The sequence below is a fragment of the Scomber scombrus genome, chromosome 3 (genome assembly GCF_963691925.1).
Source record: "Scomber scombrus chromosome 3, fScoSco1.1, whole genome shotgun sequence".
Lineage (NCBI taxonomy): Eukaryota > Metazoa > Chordata > Actinopteri > Scombriformes > Scombridae > Scomber > Scomber scombrus.
Genome location: NC_084972.1, coordinates 27013984 through 27026558, shown reverse-complemented (window position 1 = coordinate 27026558; position 12575 = coordinate 27013984). Strand labels below are relative to the sequence as shown.

Sequence of the window (12575 nt, the reverse complement as noted above, 5' to 3'; positions counted from 1 at the left end):
CAGAATATGGACAAAATAATTTATATTTTGAGCTATTTGAAAAGAAATTTGACAAAAATGCATAGTTTGTGAATTGTTGTTTCTTTTAGGCCAGCAAAACAGCTGATTTATTATCAGGTAAAGTATTTATATTTGTACTTTACATAGTTTACAACAGTACTGTCGAAGCCCCATTTCACCAATGTGATGGGGGAAAAAATCCTGTAAGTCAATATGAGATGCTTTCTCAAAATGATTTACTGTCTCAAAATAATACTAATAAGTCGGAAGATAAGTCATTATTTGGGGTTATTAAGGCATTATTTTGAGATAAATCATTATTTTGAGTTATTAAATCATCATTTTGAGATAGTTTCTCATTATTTTGAATTACTAAGTCATAATTTTGAGCTAGTAAGTCATTATTTTGAAGTTAGTAAGTCATTAGTTATATAGTTTATCATAATAAAGCTTGTTTTCACCACATTAGTTTCCAAACATTACAGAGTAAAACTCAAAGGTATTTTGACGGTTGACGGCGGCCATGACAGTTCGGGACAAAGAACGGAGAAGGCGGGGAGCCGTTGACGGCGTGTCTTCACTACGTGCTGACGTCAACGGCGGCGTTAATGGGGCGGGGCTCGTAAACAGAAATCTAAATAAAGGATCGTGCAGAAATTTACTCCAAAGTGTCCCACTCTTTCTCGATAAGTGAAAGGTAAGTGTGCCTCGCGTTGTGATACGACGTTAGATAAATGTGCGGGTGCACGGATGCGTTGCCGGGAAACAAGTGCAGACCGACGTTTTTTTTTGTTTTTTTTTATCCCATGCAAGTGAAATTATCTCTCTGCCTTGTGCGACGCCATCACTGTATGTGTGTGTGTGTGTGTGTGTGAGAGTGTGTGTGTGTAAAACCCGACCGACAAAATGGCCGAATTGCCGAAAAAATTTCTGGCAACTCATCTTTTGGCCCCGTGTGAGAGTGAGCAGGGTTTATTATTAGCAGAGGCTGGAGGGTCTGCAGCGCTGTTCTCCGGCTCCAAGGTGCTCTGCTGCGTTTTCCACATTGATTAACAAGCGCACCTTTTGCTCCTGTTTTAGGAGGAGGAGGGGGGGGGGAGAGGGAGAGGAATGGGGCCTCAATGAATGAAGTGGGTTTGGCAGAGTCGCCTTTTTCAACCACGCACACACTCTTGTGTCTCTCAGATCAGTGTTGTTTTCTCCGTCTTGCAGGTAAATCTCCTCTGTGTAATGCCGATTCGCAGAGCAGCAGCAACTCCCACTCCGGAGAAGCTCCCCTCCTCTGCAGCAGAGAAAGGTGAGGACGTCCATCACCTGAACCTGAACCAAAGCCACATGCAACCACCACCGTGATTTGAGAGTCCATGCTGCACTCGGAAGTGTCTATGTTTGTTTATACAAGCTTCCACCACAGAAACAAGCCTGCAGACATAAATACCACAACATCAACACCATGATCACATGATTATTGGTGTTTAAATGCAAGCTTTAAAGCACATTTAGGTGATATAATTCATTTGAGAAGATGATCCTTAATAACTGTTGTGAAATGCAGCATTTTTTAAACGAGCAACATATAATTTAAAGCAGTGTTTAGGTTGTGAAAAACTTATCGACACATCATCAAAACATTGATGTCTTTACGGGGAAAACATGCCTCTCAGACACTTTACAGCAAGTTCAAGGGATGTTTTGCTTCTCACAAGGTCAAATAGTGCGCTACAGCTGGGGAATCAAGACAAAACACAAGGGCAGTCTCATGCTGGAAAGGCGTAAACGTCACCCAGGTTGCACAGACGCAGGAAAGTCCCCAGAAAGAAAAAGCTGCGTGAATTTGCTACGATGTGTGAATAAACATGAAGGCTGGGTATCGTTTAAATATCTACAATACCATTATCAATGGAAGTACCTTTTTAAAGTGATACCAATACCAATTGCAATAAATGTCATGGTCACCACTACTCCACATTTAAATGATTTGATTCTTTCAAATTATTAAGATTTGTTAATTGAAGAATGCTTGCGTTGATTGGCTACGAGCAAGTCCGTACAAATAGTCATATTTGCTAGCTTTGGGTGCATAAAGGGATCGATTGCAGGTATCGTTTGATGGGAGATACTTCTTGGTATTGATTCATTTCGGTCGATACCTTTTTTAAATGTAATCTACATACGCTTAACCACCAACTATTTTGATTTCTTTACAGTAAACTGGATATCTTTCTGTTTCGGACTGTTAGTCAGGACATTTTTAAAATGTCTTTTCAACAAAAGACAAATTAGTTAATCTAGAAAATCATCAACATGAACAACATAAACGTGAAACAGCCTGCCGAGTGGTTACGGTGCACATCATGTATATGCTGTTGATTTAAGACGTGCAGTTCACCTCTTTATGTGTCTGTTTCATGGTTATCTCTACATTATCAACTATAAACAGATTGGGAAATGTTTATAAAATCATCTTTCTCCTCTTTCTTGAATCTCCTCCTCAGAGCCTGAAGCCACCTCAGAGGAGTCGCCTTCTGCTGACGAGGAGCCGGCCGCATCTTCAGCTGCGACGGCTGAGGGAGAGGAGGGCGAGGAGGAGGCGGCGGCCGAGACAGCGCCCACGGAGAATGGAGAGAACGGAGAGAAGGCAGACGAAGGAGCCGCGGTGGAGAAAGAAGGAGAGGGAACAGAGAAGAAAGAGTGAGTTTCACCAGAGAGATAGGCTGCAACTCTGACAGCGATATTTCACTTTGATAGCACTTTTATCTGCTTATATGATCCTTACCTCTGCTGGATGACAGTACTGCGCCTCTCTCGGGGTTGCAGTGTTGTGACCTGTCACAGCCATATTCACTCCCACTTTTTACATAGTCATCAGACACATGTAGCAGTCCCAGTGGATGTGGACGCGGTCTCGGAGGAGTCCAGGAGGAGAGGACGTTAGCATCATGAAAGTCTGGCGAGCAGCATTATCTGCTACGAACTTAATACGTTAAATGTAATAACCAGATATTTATGTTTTGCCCATTTAGATGAAAATAAAAGTTAAACAAAACATGTTCTAAATGTAGCTTTAAATGACCAGATTCTTTGGGCACTTTTAAACGCGGATAAACCCTTTTTTTTGGTAACTTTTCTTGACACTAGTTGTAAAGATCATATGTGGGAACCCAGCTAATGTAAGGAGAAAAATAATTAGATCTTACTATGCTCTCCCAAGTTAATAACTCCAGTAATTTCTCCTCCTTTTCTTCTCCCAGACCTTGACAAAGCAAGTAGTCAGGATGAAGCTTAACCGAGTGGGAAAAACAGGCTCCGACACATAAACTCTCTGCACACAGTACACTAGCTTTAGCAACTCCAGTTATTAGCGTCACAGATATCCTATGGTGCTCATTAAAGACAGATGTTCTCAAACTTCATTTTGTCTTTCCCGTCGGTGTCAAACGGACAAAGTGACAAATGCAAGGACTGCGCGGCTGGACAGTGCGCAACACACTGCTATGTTCTCCTACTAAGGTGAGGATGTGATAAAGGATAAGGGTGGTAACGATCACAGTGAAATATCGCTCCTAAAGAAAACAACCCTGTGTCACTAAACTTGTGTCTTGCTTGTGTTTGGGTTTTTTTTGTTGTTTTTTTGTTGGTGACAGGTTGAAGGATGGCTACAAGTATGAGAAAGCCAAAGGGAAGAAGGTTAAAAGGACTATTCCTGCGTGGGCTAGCGTCACCGCGAGCAAAAAGCTTCCAGTTACCAACTTTGCAGGAACTCAGAACAAAGTGGATAATATCCTCATCGAAGCTATAACGGTGTGTACAAATCCGCCTCTCAACACAAGTCAGTCGTTTCTTTTTGTCCTTTTTTTGTGATTTTCTTTTTTCCATTTTCTTTGCAGGCTTGTAATGACAGAACTGGAGTTTCGTACCAGTCCGTCATGAAATATATTGTGAAAAACTACCCTGGAATGGAGCTTGACAAGAAGAAGTTTCTCATCAAGAAAGCAATGAAGAAACATTTGGAGAAAGGTACCATCAAACAGGTAAAGGATGCAGGGATAGAACAAAAAACAGTCTTCAATGTCTTTTTATTATAATTTACGGCTTTCTCTCACGTCATGTCAATTAAAATGTAGGTACATAGTAAAGATGTCTGTCTACTTATTCTTATTTTTGCTTTTTCTCTCATTCAGTTGAAGGGTAAAGGCCTCTCAGGAACCTTCGCCATCGGGAATAAGTCCAACTGGTTAAAGGTATGTTACAGCAGAAGAAGGAAGTGATGTACCATAAACTTCACAGTACTTTCTGTTTTTTGGGGAGACTGAACGTCAGTAGGTCAGAGCTGGTATTCATCAAGCTTTTCAGAAGTAGGAGAAAGGCCCCTTGAACTCTCATTTCATCTTTTAAAGGTAGAGTCAGTAATTTCTTGAGAAAGATTGTTGATATATGAACTAATCACTCAAACAGAAACACTCCTCTCTTCATGCTTTTTTGGAAGCTCGGCCCCTCAAATTCATGGCTGTGCATTGCCAAGGCAATGAATCTTCACTGTCCTCACAACTTGATTAGATTACGATTCTCCTGTCATCGGTTCGATTCAATTTTACGATGCATCTTGAAGCATCTCAACATATCACATCCTCAATTTTCTATATTACTGCATGGCTAATTTTTCTTCAATTGATACAAGAAGACAGATCAATATGAACTCCCTGTTTTTATTTAGGAAGTGCTTTAAAAATCTGAATGTTAAACATAAATATCTTTTAATATAAAAATGAGTTGTGAACCAAAATAAATAAACAGTGTAGCCCTCGTAGGGGTGAATAACACACTGAGGGTGGAGTGCTCCGCTGTGTTAATGTCATGTCTCCAGCAGTGGAGAGCAGAGTCTCTGCTGCACTGTTCGCTCTGGGAAAGACATCACTGTCCAACATGCTGAGCAGGCGCTGGGTTGTTGAGGCGAGACAGACTGGACAGAGTTATTTTCCTCACCGTCATCTCAACGTATCACATTCCAAATTTTTTATATTACTGCAGCTGACAGACGACATGTGCGCGCTGTTGACTATCCAGGTGCTGCTCTACCCTCGCTATTGAGCTCCGCCTTTTTCACGTTATTAATAAACATTTAGAAAATTGATTTTTTTTGCCTTTTGTGGATCAATACAGGATCATCCATATTACTTATTTTCCTCGCCCCACCCAGAACTTTACTGAACCAAAATAGTTTGCACGTCGGCTCCACGGGAAAAAATCAGCAGTGTTTGTATTAATTGATTCATTGGTACAGTTAATAAGTTGAAAACACATTAAGTGTGATATTTGTGTTATTTAAGCAGCTTCCTGCTCAGATTACATTTAAAACCACAGAAACAGACTCGCTGCAGTCTCTTAGACTGTCTTTAATTAAGTATGGATTGACACATTTAATAAAAATCATATCTGCTCCATGAGAAAACACTTTCCATGTGAGCTGGCCTCTCACTCTCCAGTTAACAGCCCTCCTCCACCATTCAACAGGTGCTGGAGATGAGACACTGTCATGTCCTCACACAGACAGCTGCTCCCATGGCTTCCCCTGATCCTGTGCACACGTACAAACGCCCCCTGCTTCTGATTGGCTGGTAGTGTTATGTGACTCGCTCCGATTCACTTTGTTTTCAAGTCGATTTACAAAACCGGCGCTGTGTATGAACGCCGGAGTAGAATCACTGACTTTACCTTTTTAAATGTGTTTTTTAAAACTTCCTGACCTTTCAGAAAAGGAAAGTCATGTTAGTTCTGTTTTCTCATAAAAAAGTTTTGTGATTGCAGTGATTCTTGGCACCCTGACACATTGTGAGAAACTTCTGACTCGTATTTAATTTACTAGTCAGGCAGCAAAACGCAAAACCAGAATCAATCAGTAACTGCAGAAGGTTAAACCAGGTTAACAACATACTTTAAGGGTCGGTCAACTCTAAAAGACTTAGGGTTAGGTTTGTAACTCTACAAACAATCAATTACGTACTATTGTCGGGGCCAGTGTTGAAATAAACTATTCTCCCCATTCAAAATGAACATCTACAAACATAAATCATAGCATCATGGTCCAGGCAGCCATGATGCAAACGGCCATGATAGCAGACTGCCAGAGCAGCTCCAACACATTCATATCAAACCTACTTAAGACTTCTCAAAAATTACAAAAATAAAGACACGTACCAGCTAGATAGCTTGTCACAAACTGATGCTATTTCCTGTATATTAATTAAGTTTTTTTTATTAGCCTGGTTAGTAATGTTGCATTCAGTGAAAGAAAAAAACCTTAAATATATTTTTTATTTTGCAGCATTGAGTTTCCTTCAGTTTGCATCATTCAGATAGGTTTTACAGTCCTAGAAGTGATTTAAAGCTGCAGAACTCAGACAAACAGCCTCAGTCAGTTTCTCCTCACTGAGGAGTTTCCTACAATGTCCCGACTCATAGACGAGTACCACAAAATATTCAGGAGGAGACGACGGTACACTATTTATAAGTCTAATCATTATGTTAAAGAGGCTGTGTCAACGGCTTCCTTTTCCCATTACTCCCTACGAAATCGAGATGTTTGGTTTTAATCGTCATGTCTGTTGATGGTGTTTCAGAAAGCTGGTCAGAAGCAGGAGTCTCTGGGAGACGCTCTGCCTCTGATCATCACTCGGCTCTGTGAGCCCAAAGAGGCCTCCTACAACCTGATCAAGAAATACCTGGAGCAGCACTTCCCCAGTTTCAACATCGAGAGCAGGTACATTACAACGACTGTTTCCATGTTGACTGCTGGTTTTAAGTTTCATACATGAATTTAAAACACATGAACATTTTAAGATGGAAAAAGAGTGGATGAGCCTTCAGAGCTTTAACTTAAACTGTTGGTGAGCTCTTGAAGCACATACAGTGTTACCAGTGACATAGATTTCAGAGTCTCTGAAATGGTCTTTAACATTGTGTCATTAGCTGAGATTATTGAATTTATTAATGTTTTATTGACTCTGATTTGTCGTCAGGCCGGATGTCCTGAAGACGGCCCTGGTAAAGGCGGTAGAGAAAGGACAGCTGGAGCAAATCACTGGGAAAGGAGCGAGAGGGACTTTCCAGGTAAAGCTCTTTTATCATGGATACGTCTTATTGCTGCTTTGTGCTTTTACATGTTGTTTTGTACACTGTTTTTTTTAATCTTGTTATTTATATTATGATGTGTGTTGCTGCCTTCTTGGCCATGTCACCTTTGTGAAAGATCCTCGATCTCAGTGTGCGTTTTACTGGCCTGGTTAAGTAAAAAACACTATTTTAATGATTTCTTTTCTAAAATGAGTGACATCTTGTCACAAATAACTGGCAGCACATAAAATGCTCAATTTTTGGCAACATTAAATCAAAGCCACTACGGTAGACAAAGATGTAATGTTTGTCTTCCACCACTAGCTCATGTCACACAATCTCCTCTTCATCTATCTTATGTGTATTTGTAAGCTTTAAAAACTAATAATAGCCTAAAAGGCAATTCCTGGATATTATTTTTTTGTCTTTTTCTAAAGCTAAGTCCGTCAGGTAAAACTTCTTCAGTTTACACAAGTCCTGTCTCATGCAGGTGCCAACATCTGGTAACGCATGGTAACTTGGTCAGTCTGAAAAATGGGAAGCACCCACACAGAACCACCTCAGGATCAATCTGCCTGCTTGGGTATAGTTGTATTTTAGTACTTCAGTCAAATTAGATATTACAAGAGCTAAAGATAATACCAGGCAAGTATTCTTTATGAAAACTAGGAGGAAAACAGAGAAAAGTGTCAAATACTAGTACACAAATATGATCGACCTACTCTCTCTCACTTTAGCAGCGTAGGAAATGACAGGCAAGTGAATGAACTTTAAACCAAACCATGTGTCTTTTTAATAATGTTTATTTCCGTCTGTCTGTCACAGCTGAAACGTTCCGGCAACCAGGTCCTGCTGAAAGGCAGCACGTTGGAGGACGCCATCACAGCCGCCATCACAGCCATGAATGAACCTAAAACCTGCAGCACTACTACATTACGCAGATACCTAGTAGACGCTAACAAGGATAGAAAGGAGTACCAGTTAGGTAAGTGAAGATAAACCCACAACAAAAGACCCAACGACAGACTGACATTGATGTAGCTAAAACCACGCCTGCTTCAACTCTGTTTCTTTAGTGGCCAACCTGAGGAGGACCCTGACAAAGTGTAAAGTACTCGGCTGGATGGACCAGATCACCGGTCACGGCTTCACAGGGACCTACCAGCTCTCGTTCCCCTTCTACCCAAGGTATATCAACCACATGTAGAGAAAGTAGATCCACTAATTACACATTTTTATACGGAGAAACACAATATTCAAATTACAAATGCCCAGAAATAACAGACTGTTCTCCTACTTATAAGGATTTTTGATTATTATAACATCTTAACTAGTCAAGTTCATCAAAAACACAAATTTGCCTTGGGGTTTTTCTATCTGTACCACATACAATCTCCTCTATCCTTTAGATATGTAAGTAATAATTAAAAGACAAGGTGTCCATTTTCTTTCCTCAGTGGATCTACTAGTTTGAATATATTTTCTGTTTAAACTAGGGCTGTCAATCGATTAAAAATATTTAATCGCATGATTGTCTTGAGTAAACTTGCGATTCATCACACATTTTTTATTTGTTCTAAATTTACTTTAAAGGGATATTTTCAAGTTTTTAATACTCTTATCAACATGGGAGAGGACACATATGCTTATGCAAATGTATGTTTATTATTATAATAATTATATTATTATTGAAAAAATTCAGAACAATGAAATACTGCATGCTGACAAAATTTTAAGAAAACATAACATGACAAACCACCTGCTATCCAAGCAGCTGACACAGAGAGCCCTCTTCCTGCTCACTAAAGGCAGACCACACTAGATGGTTTGCCAAGGGAGACGCATGGACAACTCTACACGCAACAAACTTTCAACAGCGGTAGCTAAATTGGTGGCTACAGCATGCAGGCCGGTTAACATTGTGGAGGACGAAGGTCTGCCTTTGGCGAGCGGGAGGAAGTCTCTCTGTATCAGCTGTATGCTCGGCCAGCAGGTTGTATTTAAAACTCAATGTACTCTGGTGGTAACTCAGTTCACATCGACAATAAATGCAAATAACTTTGCATTAGGGCTTTGGTGCTGAATTTGCCGTTAATAAGACTTTTTTTTTCTTTATCCATTTCTGCTTGTTATCCAAAACTTTGCTGCTGCATCGCCTCCTTATCTCCAAACTACGGGCCGGGACAAGGGTCAAACAAATAGTGCTGATAAAATTAATTAGCATTAACGTGTTATTAACTTTGACAGTCCTAGTTTTAACGCTTGGAGCCAACCAAAGAACAAAATGTCTTGCGGTTATGTCTCCGGTTATTTTGTAATCAGTAAGTTGTCGTGTGATGCTGCAGAGGTTCAGGCAGAGACGCCCACACAACTGACGTGCTTGTTTTGCATGTTTTCTCAGATCTTTTCATTTGAATCTTTCTCTTCAGTCCCACCATCCTGTATCCCGACAAGTTCAAAGAGCCTCCGAAGACAAACCCCCCACCGAAGCGGAGGCATACGGTTGAATCTTCTGACGAGGAAGAAGAGTCTGAAGAAGAGGAAGAGTCCGAAGACGAAGCTCCTGCCCGCAAGAGGTGGGTGTAAAAGTTGTGAATCCTCGACCCGTCGATATATATATATATATATATATATATATAAAAATAACTGTTTTTAATTCTTTCAAACCAGTATTTTTTTAATATTTTGTAAATAAATCATGATGTGGACCTTATTTGGAGCACACATGGCATAAATGCTGTCACTGTACCAATTAAACACATGCTAGATTTTTGACTTTTTTTCATAAAATATCTTTTATTTTATATTTCAAAATCTACATGAACTATATTTTAAATAGGGTAACTAGTAAACATTTCCAAAGTAATGTTCCCATCCCTGCACTAAAGTACCAGCTTGGCTGAAAAGAGTAAAGCCTGCACATTTACTCTGCACCCAAATGTACATTGATCCCAAAAAGTGGGAATACAGCAAATCTTTTAAAGCTAAGAAGTGCAAAAAATGTGTTTAATACATGAAAGTCTTGACACACATTTTTTTGTGAACACACAAGCATAAACATATGTTGTGGTTGAGACTTTGTACAGTAATGAAGAAATACAATACAAGCAAATAAATAAATAAAGATAAATTCTTGAGGGGCACAAGGGCGCCCTCCATAGCCGAGTACTCCCAAAGTCCCTGGTTCGAGTCCAGCAAGAGACCTTTGTTGCATGTCATACCCATTTCTATCTCTCCCCTTGTTTCCTCTCGTCCACAAACTGTCCAATAAAGGAAGAAAAAGCCCAAAAAATAAAAAAATGTAAGGGGTAAAGATGTACTCTTTCTTTAGAGAACAGTATTAATGTCTAACCATTTTTAAGCATTTTGACCCGATGAAGCTGCAACTGAGATCTAAATAAGTTGGTGGTTGTTTCCTAAAATCATTTCACCTACATGTGATATTCGTATAATTACGCTCTTTCTACTCAACTAACTGCTGTCTTCTCAAATCATTCTCAGGAAATCTCAAAAGAGGCCTCCACCCAAAGCTCGCCGTCCTCCACCAACCAAGAAATCTCGGAGCGTTAGTCAGTCAAAAGCCAGAGGCAGGGGACGAGCCCTCGCAAAGAAATCTCCAGCTAAGAAAGCCCCGTCTTCGGCCAAGACAACGGGAAAGAAACAGCCGGCCTCCAAGAAGGAATCCACGCCGCCGTCTAAAGCCACGCCCGTCAAGAGAGGAGCTCCTGCAAGAAAGCCCAAAACGCCAGCGGTGAAAAAGCTGAGTAGAGGCGCGTCCAAGCGAGCGGCGTCCCGAGGGTCGTCTCCGGAGGAGCCCGCGAGGGAGACGTCGAGGAGCGCGTCCAAGAGATCAAAGCCTGAGGAGTTGTCCCCTGAGGAGCCCGCATCTAAAAAAAAACAAGCGACCAAAGGTGGATCCAGGCGGCCGGAGCCTGAAGAATCCTCCTCCGACGAGCCTGCAGCCACAAGGGGGGGGAAGAAAAGCAAGCAGTCCACTCGCAAGTCCAAGAGAGGGAAAAAATGAGCCCAGGAGCGTCTTCCATAAACTGGGTCGCTCTGAATATGCAGCAAGTCTTGCCGCTTTGTTTCAGTGCCCCCCACTCTCTCTCTCTCTCTCTCTTTCTTTTTATCATTTTATTCTCCCTTTTTAATGGGGCAAGTAGTTTTTTTTTCTTGTTTTTTTTATTTTTATTTCTATTGTAGAAATAAGAATGTTATCCTACCAGTTAAGTTTACTGTACATTTGAGAGTATCTGAATTATCCTTTTCAAACACAATGTGTAGAAAAAAAGCTCAGTTAGTGTTGCCGTTTAAAACAGATCTGTGAAACCCAGATCCAACATACTGTAATTTAGAGCCATGTAGTAACTTCTGTTTTTATATCTCTTCCTCATCCACTCTTTAGGTGTTGGCAGCACACATTCCTAATATCAAATGAAGTGAGATATCGGTGTTTTATTTGGAGGTTTGAAAAGAAGAGACCTTTTTTAAGCTTAAAAATGTGGGATTTAAAAGTTTGAACTGATACTAATATAATTAATATTTTATGAAACACAGATTTTAAGGGTGTTGTCCTGTGTGTCCTGGGTATAGGTTACCATATTTTTGCCATTGCGGTTCTGCATTAGAAACTGAATTGTTCTCCACATTTGTCTTTTTATATAATCCATTAAAGAAAAAAAAACTGCCCCGTGAAAAGATTAGGTCTGCAGGTGACGGGTCGAGGACTCAACAGAGGATAAAACACTATGTTTAGTATTCATTCAAAATACAGTCAAACTGTCTTCTGATATATGTGTGTGTGTTTAACAAGCATATACATACATCACTTTTATTGCTTCACAGCTGTAATTCAGTACCAAACTCAGAAATGTGTGTTGTGAATAAGAAACAGGAGGATAAATAGCTCATACATACCCTGCATGCATGTATTCCTTGTGTTGTTAAGCTTTTTTTCCAAGTCATTAATAAAATGGCTATATTTGTAGAGTCTTTGTTTTTTAATTATCATTTAATTTAGTGTACGGGGGGGGGAATATTAGATTTTTTAAAAGTACACTGATTCCAGAGCAGAAAGCATTATTAAATACTTAAATTAACTTGATGATTCTTGGTAATAAATTATGAGTATGTGGGTTTCTTCATCCTCTTCATAGTGTTGTGTAATGATGTTAAAGGTTCCCTGTTAGTCTCTTTGCAGGAATTTCAATATTAGGAAATTAATGTCCAAATTAATTTGATTGATCTGTGTCACTTCCTGAAGGTCACTGGCCAGAAAACCACGTCATGAAATAACAAAAACCAGGAAACCACTTTACATGAAAACATTTTTTTTTAAAGGCGAGCACATCATTATTTTATGGTTTTGAAAAGGAGATGGGTTTTTTTTCCCCTTTCCTTTCTTTCATAATTTAACCAGGAAGTTTCTTGAGATTAAAAACTCTTTTGCAAGAGACCTGACCAAC

The 12575-nt window shown here is 40.0% G+C and overlaps 1 protein-coding gene across 2 annotated transcripts; it reads left to right on the top strand.

The window, feature by feature from the left end:
* The first annotated feature begins 612 nt into the window (after positions 1-612).
* hp1bp3 (heterochromatin protein 1, binding protein 3) lies at positions 613-12097 on the top strand. 2 transcript variants are annotated; one of them, XM_062415953.1, is made up of 13 exons: positions 613-697; positions 1213-1297; positions 2496-2691; positions 3448-3510; positions 3645-3801; positions 3888-4031; positions 4182-4241; positions 6618-6757; positions 7017-7107; positions 7936-8095; positions 8187-8298; positions 9540-9686; positions 10612-12097. In XM_062415953.1, exons 2-13 carry the CDS (start codon positions 1231-1233, stop codon positions 11132-11134), a joined length of 1860 nt encoding a protein of 619 aa, XP_062271937.1. In that variant the 5' UTR covers positions 613-697; positions 1213-1230; the 3' UTR covers positions 11135-12097. The 2 variants fall into 2 exon arrangements, with proteins under 2 accessions (XP_062271937.1, XP_062271938.1); XM_062415954.1 differs by lacking the exon at positions 3448-3510.
* Positions 12098-12575: the final 478 nt, after the last annotated feature.

Excerpts from the sequence above, each read along its gene's own strand:
- hp1bp3 (XM_062415953.1), top strand. The coding sequence starts at position 1,231 with ATGCCGATTCGCAGAGCAGCAGCAACTCCCACTCCGGAGAAGCTCCCC. Across the intron at positions 4,242-6,617 it reads ATAAGTCCAACTGGTTAAAG|AAAGCTGGTCAGAAGCAGGA; the intron begins GTATGTTACAGC and ends ATGGTGTTTCAG. Across the intron at positions 8,096-8,186 it reads TAGAAAGGAGTACCAGTTAG|TGGCCAACCTGAGGAGGACC; the intron begins GTAAGTGAAGAT and ends CTGTTTCTTTAG.